The following is a 26,300-nucleotide window of genomic DNA, read 5'->3' as shown; positions in this document are numbered from 1 at the left end:
GAGGGTGGGAGGAGGGAGAGGATCAGGAAAGAGAACTAATGGGTACTGGGTTTAATACCTGGGTGATGAAATAATATGTACAACAAACCCCCATGACACAAATTTACCCATGTAGTAAACGTGCATAGGTACCCCCTGAAACTTAAAAGTTACAAAACAAAACAAAAACAAATCAGAAGAGAAAAACTAAACACTTCGAAATGTTTTAAAAAGCGAGTAACATCTCGGCCGGGCGCGGTGGCTCAAGCCTGTAATCCCAGCACTTTGGGAGGCCGAGACGGGCGGATCATGAGGTCAGGAGATCGAGACCATCCTGGCTAACACAGTGAAACCCCGTCTCTACTAAAAAAATACAAAAAACTAGCTGGGCGAGGTGGCGAGCGTCTGTAGTCCCAGCTACTCGGGAGGCTGAGGCAGGAGAATGGCGTAAACCCGGGAGGCGGAGCTTGCAGTGAGCTGAGATCCGGCCACTGCGCTCCAGCCTGGGCGACAGAGCGAGACTCCGTCTCAAAACAAACAAACAAACAAACAAAAAAATGAGTAACATCTCAATTATATTAAACATTAAAAAGAATAGGTAGGGGCTGGGTGCAGTGGCTCACATCTGTAATCCCAGCACTTTGGGAGGCTGAGGCAAGCAGATTACCTGAGCTCAGGAGTTCAAGACCACCCTGGCCGGCACGGTGAAACCCTGTCTCTACTGAAAATACAAAAAATTAGCTGGGCGTGGTGGCCCATGCCTGTAATCCCAGCTATCAGCAACTTGGGAGGCTGAGACACGAGAATCACTTGAACCTGGGAGGTGGAGGCTGCAGTGAGCTGAGATCACACCACTGCACTCCAGCCTGGAGTGAGACTCTGTTTCAAAAAATAATAAATAAAATAAAATAAGATAAAAAGAATAGGTGAATTCATGGGTTAATATTGTGTAAATATACTATGTATATATTGCTAAGAATTAGCTTAATAACGGGTGATTTTTTGGAAACATTAACAATTAAATTAATGAAGATATAACAATGCAGGCAGACAGGGTGGAGTGCAGACAGGTTGGAGTGCAGCGATGTGATCTCAGCTCACTGCAACTTCCGCCTCCCGGGTTCAAGTGATTCTCCTGTCTCAGCCTCCCAAGTAGCTGAGATTACAGGCATGTGCCACCATATCCGGCTCATTTTTGTATATTTGGTAGAGATGGGGTTTCACCCTGTTGACCAGGCTGCTCTCAAACTCCTGACCTCAGGTGTCCGCCCGCCTCGGCCTCCCAAAGTGCTGAGATTACAGGCATGAGCCACTGCGCCGGGCCCAGGTAGACATTTTAACCATGTTTGATATATTTCATATTTTACCATTTGTCCAAAGTAATTGGGATCCAATTAGTCAAAGCTATAAATAAATTAGAAGAGTCTCCCACCCTAGATAAACTTTCTAAAACCACTGAGGGCATTTTCCGCAGGACAAGTTCTAATGTGCTGACGTGACTGCAGATTCGATGAAAATACTAAAATAACATTAGTATGTATTATTTAGCATGAAAATGCTAAAATAAACTTTAAAAGTGTGCCATTTGACTTTACTTGTTTTTATCCGTGAAGTGATGTTTCTATATGAAAGTCTTAGAATTAAAAAGAATTCACACACACACTTTAGTTTAAAACATTTTCTCATTCCAATCATGGCTCACTCTTCAGCACGTGGGTTTCTCCATGTGCTGCAGTTTCCCAGGCCCTGGGGGACTTTCCATTATCTTTATCTTTCCGTGGCTGCTCTGTGCTGCGTTCCCAGCTGTCAGAGCTCCTCTCTCAATCCTCTGGTGTGGAGTATAGGCCGGGCAGTGGTTGGGTGCATTTCCACATAGCTCACCATTAGGTCAGTCTTGCTCATGTGTTGTTCAAATCTTCTTTATCTCCAGTGATTTGTTTTACCAGTTACGGGGTGAGGTATCTTGAAATCTCTAGCTGTTCCCTGGAGCAGTGTCTGTTTCTCCTCCACCTCTCTGGTTTTTTGCTGAAGTGGGGCCGTCATCAGGGCGTGAGATTCGAGGCCTGGTCTGCCACCTCGGTTCTCTGGTTAGTGCAAGCATGGATATCTTTTCTCTTGATTATTTTGGAGTAAACACTTTTTTTATTACTCCGTTTTCTCCCTGTGTTCGCTTGCTAGCTGTGTGTTCTGCTGTTCTCATGGTCATTGCCCCAGCGTCTGCCCTGCACAGACGCCCTTGATGGTCCAGGTCCACTGCGGTCAGGGACTCCAGGGCATCCCTCCCCCGTGCTGGACACTGAGTGTTTAATGCATCCAGCACCGCAAGGCTCTTCACCTGCCCCGCCAGTCCGTGTTCTCTGAGCTCTGGATTTCAGTGTTTCCACCAGGAACCATTTTCCATCCACTTGGGATAAATCCTCACAGTTGTCATTTATCTGGAAATGTCTTGATTTTGCCTTCGTTTCTGAAGGTAGTGTTTGCTGGCGCAGAGGTCGAGGCTGCAGCTGTTTCTCTGTACTTTGGAAGCACCCTCCCTCCCACGGTCTTCTGTCCTCTGTGTTTTCTCTGACCATTGCACGCAGCTACTCCCTCATGGCCAGGCGCTGGAGTTGCAAATCTTTTTGGTTTTTGTTTTTTAAATGTGCATTCCTTTTCTCCTCGAAAGCACAGTGAGGGATTAGGTGGTCTTTCAAATACTTTTCTCTTGGCTTGTGGGCGCTGATCTCTATGCTGAAGATCTCTGGCTTGTGAAGTGTGTCCCTTAGGACGGATCTAGCTGTTGCTAGTTGTTGGGGCAGAGTGACCTGCTGTCAGCTGTGGGTTTTGCATTGCGAGGTCCATGGAGGTTGCTGTCCTTCAAAAGCGATCAAAACTTATTTTTTAAATGTATTTTTAACTTATCGCCCTGAGAAAATAGAAATTAATGACTTGCAGTATTTGTACAGCTAAGTCATTCTCCGTTGAGAGCGATGAATTTAGCAGCGTATTAGCCAGACTGTTCTCATGATGTAAGCCAAATATTTAAGGTTTCAATGGGGCAATTAGACCAAGCGAGTTATCTCAGAAACTTAATCAAACATGTTTCCTCTTCTCTCTTCTCTTAATGAAACAAACGAAGAAAGTCAAGAAAGAGAGGTGGATTTGGATTCAGTTTGCCAAGCAAAATCTGAAGCTTAAACCTTGAGGATATGCTGCACCAGTTTGCAACACTGTTTGATGGAGGCCCCGAGTCCTGGCTCCTTGGCCGATACACACAACGTGTGTCCTCCAAGACCAGGACACTCAGAGAAGCTGACCGTGGCCCCTGGCCCCTTGGCAGGGAACGTCCACTCCTGTGCAACAGTCTCTGGCCGGCCTCGTTGCCTTGCTGAGCGGCTGCCCCTCAGTGGGCCGGGGGCCAGGCTGGGCAGCTTTATTCATTTATCTGGGGGCCTTTGGCAGGGGGGAGGCTGGACAGCTTAACTCATTTATCTGGGGGTTCTTTTGCCAGGAACCCCAGATGTGGGCTCTCATGCACCTCCTGGAGCTGGTGGTGTTACCCAGCAGGGCTGTGCTTGCAGGTGCTGGGACCCAAGGGTTCAAGGGCCCAGGAGTGGACCCCTCCCCTCCTCAGAACCGTGGTCCCTGCGCCCACTCCTGCTCTGCACACCCAGTATGCCTCTCTGTGCGGCTCCCGGAACCCACTTCCCCAGAGGGAATGTGAACCCAGGGCAAGCCACTGCCTCCCTGGGGCCTCACAGAGTGACCTTGGGCACAGGCCACCCAAGACCTTATCCAAACCAAGTGTAAAAATAGGACAGAAATCACTGCCGGGAGCGAGAACGTGCCCTGCTTATCTTGGGCAGTGGCAGCGGCTCAGCCAGAACGATTAGGAGGTATTTTTGGCCAGATGATGCTGGCGTAGCCACCCCGGGTAACAGGACAGAGGAGCGTCGGCAGAAGGTCAGACCCCGCACCCCCAGGCAGCCACGGCAACACCCCCAGTTCCTCCCAGAGGGCTCGTGCGTGTGCACGTGGGGTGCTTCACACATTTTACACGCTTTCATTTTTACTTAGATGTATACCTTTGAAGTTGTTACCCAGCACTCTCCATAGGGGGAATAGCAACCCTCGTGCCCATCCGTGCATGAGTGGGTGAACAAAACGTGGCCCATCCACGCAGTGGACACTTGACAGCCGAGAAAAGGAAGGAGATGCTGGCACGGGTTACGGACGCAGGAGCTGTGTGGACGTCGTGCCGCAGGGCCCTGTCGGATCCCCTCCTGGGAAGTCCCTGGAGTTCCCAGATCTGTAGGGACCAAACACAGAATGGCAGATGCCAGGCTGGGGAGAGGCCTTCAGTTTGGGAGGACTCTGGAGACCGTCGGTGAAGGCGGACGCACAGCTGTGGGACTGTGTTTCTTCCGTCGGACACTTAAAGATGGTGAAAATGGCAATTTTACATATTATTTTACTACAATTAAATGGATTTTTTTAGAAAAAGGAAAAAGCAAAGTTAAAACTAATAAACGTTTTTACCAGTTATCTGAGCTGGTGTTGAGAACCCAAGCCCCTTGAGGTGCCAAGTGCAGTGGCAGGGGCTGTGCCAGGCAGCCAGAATTTTCATCCCCACACTGCCGGGATGCTGGTGAGATTCTGACACCCCCTGATCCCGCCTGTGGAATGCATTGTGCGGGGAGGTGCAGCGGCTGTGAGCATCTGGCCAGCACCCCGTGGTGTCCCCGGCACACTGCCGATGGCGAGCGTCCCCGGGCGAAGTGGCGTCTGCGTGTGCTCCTCCATGTTAGTTCGTCTTGGCCCTCTCATCCAAAAGCTCAGCGAGACACCCACACACCTCCCACAGCTCTGAAGAAGCCACTAGAACCAGCCTTGGTACCTGCGAGGCTGCGGGGCCGGTGCATTTGGTTATGAGCACCGCTGTTTGCCGTTGTCCGGGTCCCCCACACTCCCTGATTTTTCATCGGCTCCATTAGAGGTGGGTGAAGACCAGGCCTTCTGCGGCCTGTGTCAGGTCCAGGTTTTCTCCTTCCTCCTGGACTCATTCGAATTTCCTGGCAGGAGGCATCTCCCAGTCTAGAGAGACCTTTCACGCAAGACCTTTCACGCCCAAGGACGGCTTCGTCGGCCTTCGCATTTGGCCAACAGCTCATCTGTGTCTGGCGAGGGTGTGGGTCTGGGTCACGCCTGTTTTTGGTGAATCCCTGGCGCTGCTGTCAGAAAGCCTCTTCTGCCAGGTCTGCATGGCTGCCAGGCCTGCCCACGACGTTCTCAGATTGCACTGACACGTTTCCCAGCGTGGGATTTTCTTATCTCTCTGTTCAAGGGGCTGAGGCCCATGGACTCCCCATCACGTAACCACCCAGTGGGTTCGCCTTGCCCGCTGCCCAGACAGAGCTGATTGATCAAGACAGGGGAATTACAGTGGAGAAAGAGTGATTTACGCAGAGCCGGCTGTGCGGAGACCGGAATTTTATCATCACTGAAATCAGTCTCCCCACGCATTCAGGATCAGGTTGTTGTTGTTGTTGTTTATTTTTGAGACAGAATCTCGCTCTGTCGCCCAGCTGGAGTACAGTGGCCCGATCTCAGCTCACTGCAAGCTCCGCTTCCCGGGGTTCACGCCATTCTCCTGCCTCAGCCTCCCGAGTAGCTGGGACTACAGGAGCCCGCCACCATGCCTGGCTAACTTTTTGTATTTTTAGTAGAGACGGGGTTTCACCGTGTTAGCCAGGATGGTCTTGACCTCCTGATCCACCCACCTCGGCCTCCCAAGGTGCTGGGATTACAGGCGTGAGCCACACGCGCCTGGCTGGGATCTGTGTTTAAGGACAGCTTAGTGGGTGGGGAAGCCAGTGAGCCAGGAGTGCTGATTGGTCAGGTCAGAGATGAACTCACAGGGAACTGAAGCTGTCCTTCTGCGCTGACTCAGTTCCTGGTGGGGTCACAAGATCAGATGAGCCAGTCTATTAATCTGGGTGGTGCCAGCTGATCCATCTAGTGTAACCAGGGTCTGCAAAACATCTCAAGCATTGATTCTAGGAGCAGTTTAGGGAGGGTCAGAATCTTGTAGCCTCCAGCTGCATGACTCCCAAACCACAATTTCTTTAATCTTGCGGCTAATTTGTTAATCCTACAAAGGCAGTCAAGTCCTCAGGCAAGAAGGAGGTTTATTTTAACTGTAAACTAAGTTCCTCCCAAAGTTAGTTCAGCCTACGCCCAGGAAGGAACAAGGACAGCTTGGAGGTTAGAATGAAGATGGAGTCAGGTTGGATCACGTCCACCAACGGTGATAATTTTGCAGACTTGGTTTCACTAGTTGCTCCGTTGCTCCATCTCGGGTTGGCAGGAACCCCTTCCCTGGCTGCCTCCCCAGTGAAGGGCGCCCCCACCCCTGCAGACCAGGCCCAGCTCACCCCAGCCTGCTCAGCAGCCCCTCACAGCACGCCCCCTACCAGCCTCCTGGCCCATCCCTGTGGCTCTGGGATTTGAGCAGGACCCTCTGTGGCTCTGAGACAGAGCCAGCAGACCCCTGATCTCATGCTGTTGCCGGGGTTGGGGGCGTCATTGACGAGGGCTGGCCCCGTCCTCCATACCCAGTTCTTTATGACGTCTGAGAGAGGATTGGCCACACCACGTCCTGGGCTCTGCTTCCCTTTCTCAAGGGCTGTGTGTCTGCCAGGTTGGGAGGTTCTGAGCCCATCTGGACCCTGGCACGGCCTTTCCCCCTGAGCTGACAGCAAACATTTGCCCATGGTTTACTGGAAAGAAGTCACCTGTGGAGTAGGAACAAGAGCTGGCGGGGAGTGGGTGGGCTTCTGGGCAGCTTGGACTTCAGAGGAGATGCAAACCTTCCCTGTGTCCGCAGCTCACAGGCGTCCGTGTGAGATTCTGAGTAACATTATGTGAGTAACACTTTGAGAGAAGGAAAGCCGCACATGTGGTCTAAAAATCCTGGAGCCTCCTGAGTGAGGGGCAGAGTGTGTCGGCCTTGTCCACGGAATCTTCCAGAGGGAACTTGAGTGAAGACTCGGCGCCCGTGAATTACAGGACTGAGCTTTGTCGCTCAAGCTTGACCTCCTGTTGGCGTCACTTACAGTCTCGGACACAGATGGTCTCAGAGGAGCTCTGTGCGGGGGGAGGCCCCGTCTGTTCCCAGATTCAGCTCCATGGGATGTGCCCCTGCCCAGCAGGCATAGGACCCGGGAGGCTCAGGACTCAGGCCCCATGTACTCGGCCACTGTGCAGACAGGCTCGCCAGCACCAGGTAAGCCAGGCCCACCATCCACCAGGCCCAGGGGCCCCACCCTGAGCAAGCCGGGGGTGCAGAGGGTGGGGGCAGCTTGTGGTGCCTGCCTGGGAAGAACCAGGCATTGTTTGCAGAACCCTTGGGACAGGGCTGCATCTTCAGAGAAGATGCGGCCGTGGGCCTGGGGCTGTGGCTGGGGTCTTCTGTCATCCCTATCTACCACAGCTCCCTTCAAGCCCCCACAAGTGGTGGCGGATGTGGGGCTTTAGGGCCACCCTGGCCATGGGCAGAATTCTCAGCCCTGGTGGGACTCCTGGGCAGGGAGAGTGCAGGTCCCACAGGCAGCTGGAGCCTCTGCTTCCTTTGCTGGTGTCCACACACCCCACTCTGCCAGGAGAGGCTCAACACACTTAAAAAAAAAAAACAAAAGTTTTGTTTTTTAAAAATAACTTTAGCCTTGGGTAACTAGGGCCTCCCTTCCCTCTCCCCTGCCCGCTTCCCCTTCACCCTTCTGCTTCTCCTTTCTCCCCTCTCTTCTACTCTGCCCTACTCCCTCTCTCCCCCTACTCACCATGGGTGCCAGGTCAACAGGCAAGCATCTGGGTGGGTGCCCAGCCCTGCCAGGCAGAAGGCGGGTGGCTTTCTGGTGAGAAGGAGTGTGGGGCTTCCAGGGCCAGCCTCCTCCAGGTGTCCCCTTCCCTGGACACAGAGCTCTCCACGGAAGCTCTGCCTGCTGACCCCACCTGCATCCTTCAGCCCTGGAGGTGCGCCTTGCCTGGTACCCAACAGCAGGTTCCCAGCCCAAAAAGATGGAGATGGCACACCAGGAGATGAGCCCCCCACCCTAACAGGAAAGCAGAAGTGGACTGGGGGAACCTGTGGACCTGGGGAGAAGCTCCGTGTGCAGAGGTACACAGACACCTGGAGGCAGCCTGCACCTGGTGAGAGCCCTCCCAGGCCACAGCCCTGATTCCAAGCCATGGGCACAAGCGGCCTCTTGACTTGGAAGCTGGCATTGAGTGTCCATCCTAATCAATTAGAAACTCCAAGGGCCGGGCACGGTAGCTCAAGCCTGTAATCCCAGCACTTTGGGAGGCCGAGACAGGCGGGTCACGAGGTCAGGAGATCGAGACCATCCTGGCCAACACGGTGAAACCCCGTCTCTACGAAAAATACAAAATATTAGCCGGGCCTGGTGGCGGGCGCCTGTAGTCCCAACTACTTGGGAGGCTGAGGCAGGAGAATGGCATGAACTCAGGAGGCGGAGCTTGCAGTGAGCTGAGATCCGGCCACTGCACTCCAGTCCAGGCGACAGAGCGAGACTCCGCCTCAAAAAAAAAAAAAAAGAAAAAGAGACTCCACGCCAGGGTGGCAGGCAGCAGGGACTGTTCCGAGAATCTACAAACAGAATGTAACCACTCTCGGCCACCTTCTGCACTAAATCCTAGGGTTCCCCTGGCTGTGTCCTGCACACGGCCAAGAGGCCATCTCAGACGACCAGGCTCACATCATAAGGACGTGAGATTGCCTTTGAAGAGGCTCCGCTGGGCAAAGCTGGACACCAATGCTTGGAAAGGGCACTAATGGTGATCGACTGAGACCCACCAACATGTTTCATCAGCGATGTATAAATACACTTGGGAGATCGTCAGGAACCAATTCACCATCGTGAAAACCAACAAGTGAGAGAGAGGCACCCTTGCCCTGCGTTTCCTATGGGCACCATTATCCGGACAGCCAGACGGACAGGATGAGCCTCTCCCTCCAGTGAATTCCTGACGAAGCCACCAGGCACTGGAAAATCACCGTTTTGCTCCATGAATCTGTCAATTCAGACATCAAGCACCAACGACTGCTGACGGAGGGGCTACCACCAGACAGCGCGTGGCTCCCTCTGAGAGCAAGCCCCTGGCCTGGCCAGGCGACTGGACCCAGATCCCAGCAGTCCCCTGGCTCCAGATGTCCACTTTCAGGAGACACAGAGGCCTGCACCAAAAGATGCAACTCCAACCCAGGTCTCGGGCACCTCCACATGTCCGAGGGCTGGTTCCTACAACAGATGCCATGTACAGAAAAGGACAGGGTTGCAGGTGGGTGGGAAGAGAGCACTGAAAGTCACACAATGCACATTTAACCCAAGGCTGCAGTGTGGGAGGACATACATGGGCATGGAAACCCACAGAGCAAATGAAAGCGCCACCAGGCCCCTAGGGATGGGCTACTGATGAGATGGGAGGGGCCTGCAGCAGCTTCTGGGCTCTGGCAAGGTTCTCTGTCTTGACCCGCGGGTGCTTACAGGGTGCTGATCTCTGTCATGACTCACCTAATTAGAATGCAAAAGGCAGACCTCACCCCCAACCCCAGGCCTCCCATAAGGAAGATCTAAGATTTAAACAAGAGGGAACTTCAGCCATGGCCCTTGGTCCTAGTCAAGATTTTGTAATTACTGAGAAGACCACCCTCGGAGCTGCCACAGGACCCTAAACTCCTGGGCCTCGGTTTCCTCCTCTGTAAAATGAAGCTGATGAGTCCTGAGTCCAGGAGCTGGCCCTGGCCACAGACCCTCCAAACCAGCTCCTCTGAAGGTCCACAGCCAGTGTGTGGCGGGCAGCCGTCCCCACAGTCCGGGGGTGTGAAACAGAACTTGTACGTGCGACGGGAGCCCTGCACATCTGTTGCTCCTGCTGGCATCACTTGGGGAGGCCTTGTGCCCACCCTGAGCTCTAACCCTCAGGAATAACGCTGAGTGGTGACTAGGGTTGAATGTGCAGAAGCCCCTGTCAGGGTGACTGAAGAGAGGGTTTACCCAGCACCCTAAGTGTGAACCCTATAATTGACCCCATTGAGCACTTCTGTTCCCACCCCCTGGATCTTTTCAGCAAAGCCAGCCCTCCTCGTGAGGATACCTGGGGCCAGCCCTCCTCATGAGGATGCCTGGGAAACATTTTATCTTCTGGGGAGGTGGTTTCCCACCTTCCATCCCGCTGACCCAGGGAGGCAGCTGACCTAGCACCACCCACAGCCCTGAGCTCGCTTTGGTGGGAGGTGGGGTGAGAGTGTGGACCAGGCACAGCTCCAGACACCCAGGCCAGAGGTACCCCCACCTCTGCAGAGGGCTGGTGCTGGATGGGGGACATTCCAGGAGGGGCCCAGGCCTCCAGCTTCTGCCCAGAAGAGCCCATGGGGCAAAGGGTAGAACCCCGGGCCATCCCAGGGCATTACTGGCTTTACTGGAAATGGCTGGAGAGGTTGGGCTTGCATTCCTTGATCCCACAGAGCCCTGTGATCCCACAGCCCAGAGGCCATCACTCTCCTCCAGCTGCCTTTTAGGATTAGACAGGCATGCTGCTAAAACATGGCCAGGCCATGCCCATTTTCCATGTGACAAGAGGCTGTGGCCATGTTTGCCCACACCACCTGTGTTTCTGCTTTGTTGTTGTACAGCAGTTGTGGGTGATTACGAATAAAGGCTGATTCATTGCACCTGTGTGCCATAGCATTTTAGCCCAGTTCCCCATTGACGGACATCTGATTGTTCCGTTTTTCATGAGTCATTTGTTGAGAAATGTGCCAGATGCTGGCCGGTGGTATCCTGGTGTACACCTGGCAGGTTCTGGAACTCCACCTTCCCTGCACCACCCTGTGAGCTTCTGGAACATTTCCCAAGGAGGGAAGGGAGGGTTCCAGGGCAGGGGCCGCAGGGCACTCCTGTGGTAGGTGTGGAGGAGACTGGGGTCTTCGTGGGTGGTATCTGTCATGGAGGGGGACACTCCCTCTACTGGGTTAGGTCCCTAACCTGGAGCTGGACCAACCTCCAGAGGACCCCATCCCCAGGCTATCCAAGACTCCTTCCACGGGAGATGCCTTCGCAGCCAGGCTGGGCTAGCCAGGAGCCACGCTAGGAGCCCAGGGTCTGAGCGGGTGTTGACAGCCTGGAGTGGGTGGGGGGACTGTGTGGGAGGTGGCTGCTGGAGGATGGCAGGGGGGGCAGGGGGCTGGAGCAGGAATGGGGGGCAAGCAGGAGGGGCCCAGCAGGAGGGGGGTGCAGGAGTGGTGGGGGGTTCCTGCAGGAGGGCGTGCAGGAGGGGCAGGGGGCTGGAGCAGGAGCGGCGGAGGGGTGGGGGCGTAGGGGATCGAAGAAGGGGACAAGCGGGGAGGGGCGGGGAGGGGAGGCAAGCAGGAGGGCGGCAGGGGGACGGGGGTTCCAGCAGGTGGGGCAGGGGGCTGGAGCAGGAGGGGGTGCAGGAGAAGGAGAGGGGATTCGCTGGCTCTACGAGGGTCGGGGGCGCAGGCAGCGAAGGCCCAGCGTCCTGGGTCGGGGCGGTCGGGCGGACGCAGCCTGGGTTGGGGGTCTCTGCGGGAAGTCGCCTGGCCCAGCTCCGCCGCGGGCCAACTTTTCTTGGGGCCGCGGGGCGAGCAGGTGAGGTCACGTGGCTCGGGCGGGGCGGGGCGGTCGTGGCTGGTCGGTCGGACCCCGCCCCTGCGCCCAAGTCCCGTGGCGTCGGCGGGAGCGGCGCAGCGCGGGCCGGGCCGGGGCAGGGACTGTGGGCTGCAGGCAGCCATGCCCACCAACTTCACCGTGGTGCCCGTGGAGGCGCGCGCCGACGGCGGCGGGGACGAGGCGGCCGAGCGGACGGAGGCGCCGGGCACCTCCGAGGGCCCCGAGCCCGAGCGCCCCAGCCCGGGTGAGCGCGGCCGCACCTGGCCGGACAAAGGCCGAGCGCCCGGAGCGCGGGTCTGGGCCCTGCATCCGGGAGGGGAGGCGGGCGGCGCGGTGGGGGCTGTGGCCCCAGCGGTAGGGCTGGGGTACAGGAGGCGCCCCTTCCCGCGCCCCCACCGCCTGATCTTCTCGGCCCCCCACGAGGGCCCCCACCCCACGTTAGTGGCCCGGCTGGCGGGCGAGGGGCTCTGCTCAGGCTCCGGGTACCATCGGCTCGGGTGGGACCGGGGGCGGAGGTGTGGACGCCGCCGCTGGTAGCTATGGAAACGGGGAGGGGCCGGAGCGCGCCTCCGGAGGGAGCCCGGGCCCCTGGGTGGTCTCTGGTGGGACAGGGGTGGCGGTGGAGAGCCGGGCGGTTCGGGAGCCGGGACGTCCTGCGTCCCCCGCGCTCTCCCTTGCCCTGCGCCGCGGCCGTCCGGTCCCACTAGCCCGGGCCGGCCCGTCCTGCCCCCGCCTGACCCTGGAGGAGCCGCCCACCCCCCGGCGGCGGAACAGGAAGGACTGCGCCCTGGCTGGGGAGTGGGCAGCCGCCGGGGCCTTGCTGAGGCCGCGTCCTCCCGGTTCCGGGAATCTGGAGGTTTCTAGCACTTTCACTTTCTCTGGGGGTTGGGGATGGGACTGGGGAAAGAATCCCCCAGCCCTGTTTCCTCCATCCTGGCTCCAAATCCCAGTTACTCCCGGGATCTCAGCCCCAGAAACCGGAGGCTGTTAGGCCCTTCCATCCAGAGTCTCTGAGAAGGTGACAGGACTCAGTCCAGCCCCCACCCCGCGTGCTGGCCATGCCTGCATGTGCCCGGGTCTCATGCAGTGGGTGGCAGCCTCCCTGTTCCCTGGCAGTGGAAGGAAGGAAGGTGAGGTCTGTCTAGGGACAAGTCCGGGGTCAGACCCCAGATCCTTCCTAACCCACCATCCGCGGCAGGAAAGGCCAGACACCCCCTCCAGGCAGTTTAGGAACCCAGGGACACGAGTGGGGACCCACCATGAACGCATCCACCGAGGCGGGTGAAGAGTGGTCTCAGCTTCCTCTGCACAGAGGCCAGCCCAGATCTTGGAACTGGTCAGGCTGGATGCCAGGCTCAACACCAGGTGAAGTGCTAAGCAGGGTGGGTGAGTCCAAGCCCCTTCTCTCCAGTCATCACCGCTGAGGCAGGAAGCACCAAGGAGGGTGGGCCCTGGTCTGGTCTTTCTGTGTGAGCTTTATAGCAATGCCGCCGAAACGCACTCAGAAGGAGTCTTCCTGCCTGGCCGGCCCCTTCTCAAGGCTGATCAGGTTCAGTTTTGTCTCTAGACTGTAAGTGTTATTTGCTTTTAAGCCAGGGGGAATTTTGTGCTTGTTTGTTTTCTTGTCTCTTCTACTCTCAAGGCTGTTGAGCGGTACCCTGGGCCTGTGTCTGCCCAGGAGGCAGTGGCCCTGCTGGCGCACTCAGGTCCTGCTACTCAGGTCTTGCTACAGGCGTGTCAGGAGGCTCCCTGGCCCTTCATGAAATCGGAAACAGGAGGGCACGGGCCAGGTGTGGGCTTCTGGACACTCTTGAAGGTGGCCCTGTGGTGTGAGCTGAACTTGGGAGATTTCTCTGAACTGGCAGAGAACTTGCACCTGGGACTTTTGTGCTGGCCACGCTTCCTCTTCCACAGCAAGGGCCCGGCGCCCAGCCACTGCCAGGCTGTAACGGGCCTGCAGCTGCCCTTCGGAATCCACTTGATCACATCCTGATCTTCAGCCCACAGAGGTGTGGCGAGGAGCCCCGTGATGGGCACAGAGCCTGGGGAAGGAGGCACAGGCTTTGCTTTTTGGTGGCAGTGGTGGTGGTCGGGGGCGGCGGTCCTGCAGCAGCCAGAGCCGCTCCCAAAGGCCTGCTGCATGGGGTCCACGCCACAAGGTCACAGACCAGGTCCAAACCTGTCCAGCCACGGAAGTTACCGGCACCCGAGCTCTTCTTGACTCCATTGCCGTTCCCCTGAATGGTCCATGGAGGTACCATAGAGGTACTTCTGGGCTGGCCCGTGGGTGACGGTGAAGCAAGTTGGGGGCCTGGGGGGTTGCTTCTAGGCACTGCTGGGTGGGCGTGGAGAGGGCGTCCTGAGCCACCCCAGCTTGAGCAGGGGACCCGGCGTCCTGAGCCCGGGTTGGGGGTTCTGGGAGAGGAGGGGTAAATGCTGCTGCCCAGGCTGCCTGGCTCGACCCAGAACCCAGCAAGGCCGTGTCTGCCCAGCCTGGACTCAGGGGCCTCCTGTCCCCGACCCCTGCAGCTTCCCTGCTGCCTCTGGCGGAGCCTCTGCGGGAGGCGTCATGTTCCCAGGATGGGCACTGTGCCCTCAGCACTTTTTCGGACAGAGCTTTTATTCCTGGTTTTATTTTTATGTGAAATGCCTCGTCTTGAAGTGAGAAGGACGTGTTAGCCCTCAGTTTCTCAGTGGGGTGATTTTTCGAGTAAGAGGGGGAGGACACTGCTGGGGGCCTGCTGCGTCTTGAGTAGGAGGTGGGGGGACACTGCTGGGGGCCGGCTGCGTCTTGAGTAGGAGGTGGGGGGACACTGCTGGGGGCCGGCTGCGTCTTGTCCGACTTCTGGGTGGGTTGGGTTTTATAACTGACTTGGGGGAGCCCACTCTTCCTCCGTGACTACAACAGGGTAGACTCGCTCCTTCCCAGGTTGTACTGATGCGTCTAGGGGTGTCGGGACACAGGAGACTGTGGGAGGGGTGGGGAGGGAGGGCCGGCCGGTGCCCTGGCCTGTCTGGAAGGTGCAGTGTGCACAGCCTCTGGCAAGGCCCCGCAGGCCCTGGCCACCCACCCTCTAGGAAGGACCTTCCACATGTCTGGGGCTCCCTGGGCTGGGAGAGGGTGGGTCCTTCCTGCCTGGCACCCCCAAGTCTCCCACCCTCAGCTGGGGCTCTCCTGGGTTTGTCGGGAGCTGCTTCCTGGCTCGGGCGCCATTTCCCTCTTTGGGTTCCGTTTCTGAGATTTTTCACTGTGGCTGAGCTCGTGTTGGTTGTCCGGGTCAGTCTTGCCTCCCTCTGCCCCTGGCCGCTGACAGAGGCCCGGTCGTACGGTCAGTGGCCTGCCTGTCCCTCCTGCTCCAACTACCTCCCGTGTCTGTGTTGGGAGTGCCCTCCTGAAATCTTAGGACAACAAGAGCTGCCATTTTTCGTCCCTACTCAGAAGGCTGTCCTGGGCCATTCTTGCCTGTTGGGTGCTGGGTGCCATGCTCTGCACTGCCCTTGGGAACGGCGAGATGGTGCATGCCAGCTGCACTGATCTGGGGTCCCCTTTGGGGATGCAGGGACTTGGGGGATCATGCATTACATAGGGGGACCATGCACAGAGCATCCAGGTTCTGTCCTTGTGAGTAGGGACGCACAGCTCTCATTGTCCCCAGATTTCAGGAGGGCGCTCCCGACACAGACACGGGAGGCAGTCGGAGCAGGAGGTGACAGGCAGGCCGTTGACCCTGTGGCTGTGCCTGGGAACCCCTGCAGCAGCTGGGCACCACCTTGCGGGTATGGACGGTCACAGCTATGTGGTGGGCAGGCAGGGAGGCTACGAGACATGCGTGTTGTGTATGAGCTTCCCTTTTTAAAACCAAAGAAACAAAAGATACACAGGAAGGCGGTGGCCGCTGGGCATCAAGGCTGGGGCCTGCGCTTCCTCCTGCGCCTGACATACTCCCAGGCTGTCTCCAGGCAAGAGGCCCTCCTTAGCAGGCATGCGGGAAAGCGTGGTGCTTTCGGTCAGCTGGCTGGGCGCATGTGTGCAGGCACCTGTGTGCCTTGTGAGTGTTCAGGTGTATCCGTGTGTGAGTCATGTGCTTGCACCATGTATATGTGCACATGCATGTACACACGTGTGCACACATGAGTGCACTGTGCTCTTGCACAGCTGTGTGCTGTGGGCATGCTCACGTGTGTGTGCGTGTGTGTGTGCGCATGCCGTGGCAGGTAGACAGGGACTGGGGCTTCCTCCGCAGCAGAGGATCACATGGCATTGGCTGTCCCTCTGGATATCTGTTCCTTTCCCCTGGGCTGGGCCCATCGGTGAGTGGCCAGCAGCTCCCCGTCTTGGTGTGGCCTTGTGTTCAGGTCTGAACCTGCTCCTGGGCCTCTGATCATGTGAGGAGACCTTTGCCTCGTGGACTTGGTTTCCTCTTTTGCGGAGCTCCCCAGGCCTCTCGGAGTGGACGAGGCCAACGGATTCCACAGTGGTTTTCTGTCTCGTGTTGGACACCAGATCCCCTCCTTAGAGTGGGTGGCTTTCTCAGTGCCTCTCCTGTGGTCTGGATGGCCGTTAGGAAGGCGGTGCCAAGAGCAGGGCCAGGTGCTCAGGCCTGGTGCAGGGGGCTGGTCGGGGCTGAAGCCACACAGGCTTGCTGGGGATCGGTGAATGTCGGAGACTTGCCAGGCGGGCTGGAGTCAGGCAGAGGCACCTGAGGGACCCTGAGGGTGAGTTGGGGGCTGTCCTCCCCTCATGCCTGGCAGGAGTGAAGTCACCTCTGTCAGGGTCTCTGCCCTTTGGACGTGGGGCTATGTCCTACAGAGCTCCTTGGACCTGACCCAGGGATTCCCGGATGGCCCAGGCTCCTGCATGGGGGATGGGTGGCCTTTGTAAATCACAGAAAGCGACCTAGGTGGGCCTCAATCACTTGAGAGGTTTATTTGCCAAAGTTAAGGATGTGCGTAGCACAGAACCACGGGAAACTTCTGTGGTCCGGGCTTTTCTTCTCAAAGAAGGCTGGGAACTTGAATATTCAGAGGGTAAAGCGTGCGTATTAGGGGAAGAAAGAAAGAGAAAGAAGAAGGAGGGCAGATAAGAAGCAGGCAGCGTTTGATCAGCGTTCACTGGACCCGTGTGTCACACGTGGGGGTAGAGGAAGAACCCCTCACGCCTCACACTCAGTGAATCTGCACATTTACCTACGACACAATCACTACAGGGTGGGCGAAGGGCTCAGGTGTGCGTTTGCCTCTGGCGAGCAGAGCAACGACTCCTGGTTCTGTCCTTGGTCCCGCGCCGTGAGGATGAGCTGTCGTTTCCACGGTCAGGGTGAGTTTTGTTGCAACTGCTTTAGCATAAGGATCCCATGGGCCCAAAAATGTGAGGGAGGCATGTAGCTTCCTACACAGGAAGAAAATGGAAGGCAGGTTACGTGACCCGTTTCTCAGCGTGACTCTTGCCTGTGGCTTGGTGGGTTTGGTCCTGAGATCCTGTTTTCCTTCCATACCTTGGACCAGCGAGCCGTCCCAGGGCTGCTGTCCTCGGGCACTGCAGACAGACCCTGACGTGGCACCGCTGGGCACAGCACTGGGAGTGGAGGTCAGCTCAGGGGGACATCCCAGCCATGAAGGGCATGAGTGGAGCTGACACACCAGTGATCGATTGCCTCTGTGGGGCCGGCCGGCTGCCCGGAGGGCTCTCCTGTTGCATCCCTGTTGGAATATGAATTTTCTTTTTTTTTTTTCCTTTTTTGAGACAGAGTCTTGCTCTATCACCCAGGCTGGAGTGCTGTGGCACAAACTCAGCTCATTGCAATCTCCGCCTCCCAGGTTCAAGCAGTTCTCGTGCCTCAGCTTTCCGAGTAGCTGGGACCACAGGCGTGCCCTAGCACACCTGGCTGAGTTTTATATTTTCAGTGGAGATGGGGTTTTGCCATGTTGGCCAAGCTGGTCTTGAACTCCTGGCCTCTAGTAGTTTGCCCACTTCGGCCTCCCGGAGCGCTGGGACTATAGGAGTGAGCCACTGTATCTGGCCGGAATGTGAACTTTCTAAGCTGTGCCTTAGACCGAGGTCTGGAGGGCAAAGTTTGATGTTTGATGTTAAGTATTAACCACAGTTCCTGTCTGGGTGCTTTTGATTTCAACCAGCTCCCTCAGCTGAGTGTTTCTGGGAGTGGCTCCCAGAGTCATTTTGTGTCCGCCGCGTGGTGGGTGGGGCAGGAGTCCCTGGGTGCTGGGGAGTGTGAGACCCGCCGGGGCCTTGAGCAGCAGACTGCTCCCTGTGGGGCCTGGGAACCCTGTGGAGCCTGGCGGCGCTGGGTGTGGACGGCGTTCAGGAGTGGACCAGCTGGTCTTCAGGGCACTGGGCTGGGCTGGGGGCGTCTGGGGCCTGGTGAACAGGTGACTGGGGGCCCTCCTGGTAACTGACATGGGGGCTGGTCTTTGGTCTTCCTTCTCAGAGGCCGGGGAAGTGCTGCCCAGGGACAAGGGCAGAGCACAAAGGGTTAATACCTTTCCTTTGTGAAGAAGAGGGAAACTCCCTTTTGGGCGCAGAGGCCTGTTCTGTGCAGATAAACCTCTGGCTTCGATGCAGCAGCCTGAACGATGAGCTGCCTGGCTGGCCATGCTGTCCAGGCCCTGCCTCTTCCCTTGTTCGTGGGCCGCTGACTCCCCAAGGGTCCTGGAGCCTCTGGCCGGGAGTGCCGGGGAACAGGCCTACAGCAGGGTCCCCTTTGGCGGGTGGGTGACTGCAGGACCTCATCCCTGCGGGGAGGGGTGTGTGCTGCTGTTGCAGAGGTCTCAGGGTCTGAGGTGCTTGCGGCCCTGGGCTGTGACACGGGCCCCCGTCCTGCCAGCCCGTGCCTGTTTCCGCTCTCTCCTTGGGCAGTTTCTTTTTGAGGACACAGTTGTGGGGAGGAGAGTGCTGTTTCTGAATCACGTGTGAATCAAGGGTGGTTTGTTTCCTGCGTTCTGGGGTTTTCTCGGGCAGCACCCCACACGCACCCCCCGGTGGGCCGCTGAGAAAAGGAGGAGGTTGTGCCTGGAGATAGGGAGGCTGGTGGAGGCATCGCGATCTCAGAGGGGGTTAGGCCAGCTTCTCCCTGCGGAAACTACCCATGAAGGCACTTCCCAGGCCTAGGTCGGGATGGGTCAGGGGTCTGCCACGCAGACTCTCGCTGCCTCTCTGGCTGGAAGGGCTGCCCTTCCTCTGGCCGGGACACTTGTGTGTCTGGTCTTCACCCTTCCATCTGCAGCCACCTCCTTCCCTCTTGGGGTGGGGACACAGCCTGGTTGGACAAGCCCAGGAAGCTGCTCCCCAAGGGCCCAGCCCATCAGGATCCGCTTACTGAACACAGAGTCTGCATTCACTGTGTTGATAAGGTGTCGGAAAACTAATCTAGAGTGAAAAACAGACCAGAACTTGCCTCTGTGGCTCGGGGCTTGGCTGGGGAGGGAGCTCGGCTCTGCGGGGAGTGGTCCTGGGGTCTGGGATGAGAGTGGGCCCTGCCCAGGCCTGTGTTGACCCCTGGAGTCAGATTGCCATCCACTGTGCTGGTTCCAGTGGCTCTGGGAAGTTAGGGGGCTGGGGCCTGAGCTCAAGGCTGGCCATGGACAACCGCACGCAGCACGCCCATGTGCTTGGTTGGCGTGCCTGGCTGGTGTGTCTGCCATGGCCTGGAGCTGTCCTCATGGTGGGGTAGCCCCACTGGCCCTCCCAGCATTCCTGTCCATTTAGACCCAGTGCACAGGGGATGTCCACCTTGTACACGTGCGTTCACGAGGAGGATGTTAAAGTGATCCTTGAACATTTGCTCCGTGCCTCAGTTTCCCTTGCCAGGAGCCAGCCTGTCACGAGGGTGGCAGTGGCCATGACCTCTAGTCTCCTTGGCTCTGTCTGCAGACCTCTGGCGCCAGCGGGTCGGGCCTGGGCTTTCAGGGAGGCTCAGAGACGCCCTGGGCAGTCACTGGGGAGGGATTGAGTGGAGTGGAAATCAGAGGAGGGAAGCGCGCCAGGCCAGGCCCCTCCTGGGTCCCCTCCACACCACCAAGGGTCCCGACCGCAGCCCAGATGGAGCCTGTAACGGGAGCTGCCCTGGGAGGGCCCGGCAGGTGCGCTGGGGCCCTGCCTCTCCCGCCTTCCTTCGTCTCTGCCCCTGCAGGCTGCCTGGGCCCCGAGCCTCTGGCACTAGGGGACCCCATGGCCCCTCCATGGCTCAGACGTCACTCGGGCTGCTAAGGGAGGAGGCTGGACCAGGACCAACAAACAGCCACCTGACAGGGTTCGGGAAGTGAGTTCACCCAAGGCCGCCTTCCCGCAAGCAGGCGTGTCCTTTAGATGGAAGGACTGTGGTCCCAGTGCGTGCCTGTGTCCTGGGCACCCCGCCCCATGGGTCGTGCAGTCTGGGGGCTGTAGCCCCTGGGACTTTCTGCAGATGTGTGTGCTACAGATATGTGTATGTGTACACGTGTATGTGCGGGTGTTTGTGTGTGACTGTGACTGTGGTGTGGGTATGCACACGTGAGTACAGGTGCATGTGCAGGTTTGCGAGGTGAGTGTTGTGTGTATGGATGAGTGGGGTACCGTGTGTGCGTGTGAGTACGGGTATGGAGAGTGTCTTACGTGTGAGCATGTTTGCGTGTGCTCGTGGGAGTGCCTGGCTGTGCATGCGTACCCATGCACGTCTGTGTGCGTGTGTGTGTTTTGTGTGGTGTGTGTTCATGTGTGTCTGGCCGTAGCTTGCCAGGACCTTCCAGCCAGGCTTCCTTGCTCCCAGTGCCTCTTACAGTGAGCTGGGATCTCCCGGGCTCTCCTGGTTTACAGGACGCTGGCAGTGGTGTCTGCACAGACCGTTGGGAGGAGGGCCCTTCAGGAATGGGTGATGAAGGACCTGTTTTTGCTTCAGAAGGCAGCACTGCTTTAGCCAGAAACTTGTGCTGGAAGCTTCAGCGCTTACCTGAAACCCCTGGGTCCCAACCTGAACACTGGGCGGTTCTCATCCTGTGTCCCTGAGGGCCTCAGGTTCTGGATTTTAGAGCCCACGCAGCACAAACTGTGAGGGGCAGAGGGAGGGCAAGGGTCAGGGGTCATCAGCTGGCGTTCGGGTCCTGGAACCCAAACACACTGTACTTCGGTGCCTGGTGTCGTCACCAGGAGCCCGGCCTCCAGGCGGTGGGGGTGGGAGAGTGCTCCTGGGTCTGCGTCTTCACAGGGAGCCCGGCCTCCAGACAGTGGTGTGGGTGGGGCGTGTTCCTGGGTCCATTCAGTTGCGGGCTGTTCCCAGAGGCCACGTGGGCTGATGCCACTGGTTCACCACGTGGGACTCATTCTGCTGCAGGTGTCCCTGGACCCAGGGGACACACAGAGCCAGGCCTGAGCACCTCCTGGAGTGCAGGGAGCCTGGACCTGCTTGTCCCCTGCCCCAGGCCTGGCGCCTCTCTGTGTGCACAGGTCCTGTGCCGCCTGCCACTGCTCTGCAGGGCTGGGAAGCTGGACAGACCACCCACGCTGGAGGGCAGGAAGGGGCGGAGGCTGCCGGACCTGACTCCAGCTTCGCAGCCCCTCCTGCCTGTCAGCTGCTTCCAGCTCTAAGAGGACGTTCCTGGAGCCCTTTTTGGAGAATGGCTGTAAAATTCGAAAACACAGGAGGAAGAGGGAGAGGGATGAGCCACTGAGAAAGGGAGGAGGTTGTGCCTGGAGATGGGGAGGCTGATGGAGGCATCGTGATCTCAGAGGGGGTTAGGCCAGCTTCTCCCTGCAGAAACTACCCATGAAGGCACTTCCCAGGCCTGGATCGGGATGGGTCAGGGGTCTGACACGCAGACTCTCGCTGCCTCTCTGGCTGGAGGGGCTGCCCTCTGTCTGGCCGGGACACTTGTGTGTCTGGTCTTCACTCTTCCATCTGCAGCCACCTCCTTCGCTCTTGGAGTGGGGACACAGCCTGGTTGGACAAGCCCAGGAGGCTGCTCCCCAAGGGCCCAGCCCATCAGGATCTGCTTACTGACCACAGAGTCTGCATTCACTGTGTTGATAAGGTGTCGGGAAAACTAATCTAGAGTGAAAAACAGACCAGAACTTGCCTCTGTGGCTGGGGGGCTTAGCAGGGAGGGAGCTGGGGAACTGGTGGGAGGCTTTTGGTAGGTCCGGTGAGCAGCGACAGGCCTTTGTTAATGCTTAGCAGATAGATGTTTTCTTGCCCAGGTGGCCGCAGCCAGAGAAAACTCAGCAAAGCAGCTCCAGAGGGCCGCAAGGCCGCTCAGTGTCGGGGGCTGGAGGCCAGGCAGGGGCAGTGGTGGCCACTGTGTGCTGTGACATGCGTCGTGGGGTGGATCTGTGTGTGGATAGCTGGCACCCGTGGGGCGCACAGGATGTCTGCCCACTTGCTTATCTGGGGTCGTTTTCGTAATAAAATTAAGAGGTAGAAAAAACAAGATGAGAAAAAACTGACCTGTGGCCAGTTCTCCAGGCCAGGGCTCGACCTCGCTGCCTTCATGGCTGAGGAGGAGAGCGGCATGGGTCAGGCGGGTGTGTCTGGTTCTCTACCACCGGCTGTCGGCATTTGCTGTCTATTGGGAGGGCTCCTCCAAGGTCTCAGGGGCCCACCAGAGGCTGTGGTTCTGGGGCCTGGACCCAGGCCGGGCCTGCTGGCCAGACGCTGTCAGTTCAGGGCCTGTCTGCTTGGGGCAGGTCCTGTTGAGACCCTGGCCCCTGGGGATAGGTCAGCCTGGTGCATGGGGTTCATGAAGACACCAGACGAGCTGTGAGCAGAGCTGCTGCTGGAACTGCTTTAAACCTGGCGGGACGGGCGCCGGTGGCACTGGTCAAAGCCTATCCCAGCACACAGGTAGGCAGGGCGGTCCAACCACTGCCAGCTGCCTAGGGCTGCTCAGGGCAGGTGAGCGAGGAGGGACCTCTGGGGAGAAAGCACTGAAACGGGCTGTTCCCAGAGCTGGGAAGATGTTGGAATGGACGGAGCAGGAGGGCAGCGCACACAGCTGTGGGGGAGAGGCCACGGGCGGTGGGCGGCTCAGCTCGTTGAGGGCTCCTGGTGGCTGCTCACCGCGCAGAACTGCACCCCTCCAGGCTCGTGTTTCACCTCCTGTTTCCCGGTGTCCTTTTCTGTTCCAGGACATGTCCAGGATCCAACGTGACAGACACTGAGTTCCCGCACCGCCTTGGGCTCCTCTTGGCTGTGACGGTGTCTTGGACTTTCTTTTTTTGATGACTGTGGCAGTTTTGGGGAGTCCTGGTCCATTTCGGAGGATGCCCCTCAGTTGGGAGGTGTCTGGTGTTTTCTCTTGTGGTCAGCCCGTGGCTGGGCGTTTCCGGGAGGAAGACCCCAGGAGGCAGGCGCCCTCCCTGTATGCGGCGTCTGGGCACACGTGCCAGCAGGACTGGGCGCAGTCTCCCCATGGCGCCGTCTCCTCCTCCGTGACCCATGAGTGCAGCTCACCTTCCTCTCCCACCCCAGCCGGGCTTCTGGACCCTCGTGCGGGGTTTGGGGTCTGGTTTCGGTTCCCGCTGTTGGATCTGCAGATGGGCTTGCCTTTGGGGCCTGCCGTGCTGTGGATTCGGGGGCTGCTGTGAGACCATCCAGCCTTTGAAAGGCTGTGGAAAGATCGATGACAGCAAGCGGCTGCAGGAGGCCCCGGTCCAGGTGCTTCTTTACAGGGGCTTCTTTCCCGGTGACTCTGGCCGGGTCCTGTGGATTTTTAATCCTGACAGCGTGTCTGCAGAATGAAGCACCGTACAGGCCTCGACAGGCAGTGCGGACGGTACCAGCCCCTGCCGTCCTGATGCCGCCCGAGGGTGAGGGACATTCGTGGATGATTCTCGGGCTTCATGAGCTATTTGCAGACATCCGCCCGAGTCTCCTTCAAGGGGAAATTCCTGAGCGGCCGCCTCGCCTCGCTGTTCTCTTCCGAGGCGTGTAGGAGCCCAGCCCGGCCTGGTAGGAGGAGAGGGTTGCAATGCCATGGCTGCTACTTCTCACCCTGGATGCTACTGGCTGAAGGAGCCTTCTTTAAAAGCCTTATTGATCACGTTTCTCAGTGATAACAGGAACCATCACACACCGCCAGGGTGCGACGTGGAGCGGCCCAGGCCTGGGGGACCCTGGACTTCCCGCTCCACACCCCTGCCCCACACGCCTGCGGAGGGAACCGTGGTGTTTGCGAAGGGGCCGTTCCCATCGCTCCCGGCTGTTTGGTCACATGGTTTATTTTATTTTATTTTATTTTATTTTTTTTGAGACAGAAACTCGCTCTGTTGCCCAGGCTGGAGTGCAGTGGCACAATCTCGGCTCACTGCAAGCTCCGCCTCCCGGGTTTACGCCATTCTCCCGCCTCAGCCTCCCGAGTAGCTGGGACTACAGGCGCCCGCCAACTCGCCCGGCTAATTTTTTGTATTTTTTAGTGGAGACAGGGTTTCACCATGTTGGCCAGGATGGTCTCCATCTTCTGACCTCGTGATTCCCCCGCCTCGGCCTCCCAAAGTGCTGGGATTACAGGTGTGAGCCACCGCGCCCGGCCTGGTCGCATGGTTTTAAGGTGTCCCGAGTTTTGCTGCACTTGGTTTTGGGGAGACCATGAGCTTGGCACGAACTGAGATTCCCGAGTCAGCCTTTCTAAGCTGTCCTGGGCAGGCCACTGCTGTGATGTAAAATGTGAAAGGAGCAGGCCTTTACAGGGGTTTCTGTGAGGTGAGTTGAGCATTTCAGTCCTTGAATGTGGAGACAAATCAGAAATGGGTTTGTCTTCTGAGGAGGCGAGTTAGGTGGGGGTCGGTACCGTGGCTCAATTCTGTGTCCTGACCGGAACCGGGATCCATCCTCTGACCTGCCGAGATGCCTGCCATCCCCCAGAGGAGATGGACCGGGTCTGGGCTGGTTTGATGTCTGTGCCCCGCTCCTGCCTGAGGGCATGCGGTGTCTGGGTGCTGCTTTTTGGCTCACGGGGTGGGATTTGGCTGGGGACACTTGATCTGGGTTGTTGGGCCATCCCTTACCCCCGCTTCACCCAGCCTGGCAGAGGTCACCTGTGCATGGCGCCTGGGCAGGGGCACCGCCGAGGCCTGCCCTGAGGGTGAGACACTGTGGGCCGCCTGGCAAGAACCCTGCCCATCTCACCTTCCTGCACCGCAGGCCCAGTCTTTACTGTGTGTCTGTTTGTCCTCTGAGGAGCCTTCTGGTCATCATGAACGTGCAGAATGACAAGGGAGGAGGTGCCATCCCAGGCCAGTGGCTCTATCCCCAAAACACAGGCGGGGCTCGGCCAGAGGAAAACTTGCTGCCCTTCATAACAGCCAGGCCTGCCGAGGTCCAAGTCCAGGCCAGGGGAGCGCAAGGGACGCAGGGTGTGCAGAGGGTTAGACGGGGGTGCTGGGCATGCAGAGGGTTAGAGGGGGCGGCTAGGTGTGCAGAGGGTTAGAGGAGGCCTGGGTGTGCAGAGGGTTAGAGGGACAGCTGGGCACACAGAAGGTGAGAGGGGCGTCTGGGTGTGCAGAGGGTTAGAGGTGGGGCTGGGCGTGCAGAGGGTTAGAGGTGGGGCTGGGTGTGCAGAGGGTTAGAGGTGGAGGCTGGGCATGCAGAGGATTAGAGGAGACAGCTGGGTGTGCAGAGGGTTAGAGGGGGCATTGGATTTTTAATGAAGTCTTTTGACTGGGGTGGCATTTGAGGCCATGACGTCCCTGGGACGCACTCTTGGTTCGGGTCTGACCTGGCTGTTTTAACCAGATGGAAATGTTTGTGCGTCTCCCGAGTGGGCACTTGGTCCTGTTGAGAGCACACCTGCCGTGGCCTCCACAGAGACCAAGCGACACTCTTAAGACAGTGAGGGGAGACGCGTTCTCTTCAAAGGCTCGAAGGTTGTAGTCATGGTCTGAGGCTGCTTTTGATAACAAGAACTTGCTGGTGGCTGGTAGAATATGCTCATGTATTCAGCGCAGTCCCCACGTGGGAGGACCAGCCACACCCCGCTGGCGTGTTCCATCCCCCTTTTCTGTGTGTCTTTGCATTCTGGACTCATCGTCTGTGTTAGTTTAATAAGCAGTGAAAGGACAGACTCACGCCTCGTTGTCCCCACGCATGGGCCTTTGTGGTGAGGCCATTGGTGCACAGCCCTGCACAGTCGGACACACGGATCCCAGGTGTGACCCTGTGGCGGTTACGTCATTATGTTTTCTAAGTTTAATGAATTGCTCGATATTCATCCAACTTGAGCAAGTTGTTGCTAGTGCTTTTTTCCAACTGCATAGGTTGCCTGTGGGGGGCTTGTGTGTGTGTTTTTCGGGGTGTCCTTGGGGCCTGGTAGGTGTTGCCATCTTCCCAAGCAGGCTGTGCAGAGGAGACACCGCCGTGAGCAGTGGTTGTTGCTGCTGGGAGTGTTGGAGGCGACGGAAGGACGTTGGTCTCCTTGGTTTGAGTGAACGTGGTTTGAGTGAACATTTTTCCTACTTGCGCAGTTCGTAGAAGTTCAGATAAACAGTGGTTGCTTGCTGAACGCAAACGTAGTTACATGCTAAGACCCCAACCACCAGTAAACCCGTGCTTTCCAGAAGGGATGTGGGCCGAGCAGCGGAGCCCCAAGCTGCCCTCCTGGTGGAGGAGGGCAGGCAGGGCTCAGCCTCCAGAGCTGCGCACCCTTCCTGCG

General features: G+C 57.9%; 1 protein-coding gene across 12 annotated transcripts in view; it reads left to right on the top strand.

The window, feature by feature from the left end:
• SLC12A7 (solute carrier family 12 member 7) overlaps window positions 1–26,300 on the top strand; it is a 98,169-nt gene that overhangs the window by 30,598 nt on the left and 41,271 nt on the right. The window contains exon 1 of one of the 12 annotated variants that reach the window (XM_033178712.1): window positions 11,702–11,910. The exons of 9 other annotated variants lie outside the window; for them this stretch is intronic. In XM_033178712.1, coding sequence (XP_033034603.1) covers window positions 11,787–11,910 — 124 coding nt within the window. In that variant the 5' untranslated portion in view covers window positions 11,702–11,786. Of the gene's footprint in view, window positions 1–11,701; window positions 11,911–23,432; window positions 23,461–26,300 lie in introns of those variants that run through there. 2 more of the 12 variants (XM_033178715.1, XM_033178706.1) reach the window with 2 other exon arrangements.

The sequence above is a fragment of the Trachypithecus francoisi genome, unplaced genomic scaffold (genome assembly GCF_009764315.1).
Source record: "Trachypithecus francoisi isolate TF-2019V2 unplaced genomic scaffold, Tfra_2.0 Lachesis_group2, whole genome shotgun sequence".
Lineage (NCBI taxonomy): Eukaryota > Metazoa > Chordata > Mammalia > Primates > Cercopithecidae > Trachypithecus > Trachypithecus francoisi.
This window is presented reverse-complemented; position numbering and strand designations above follow the sequence as displayed.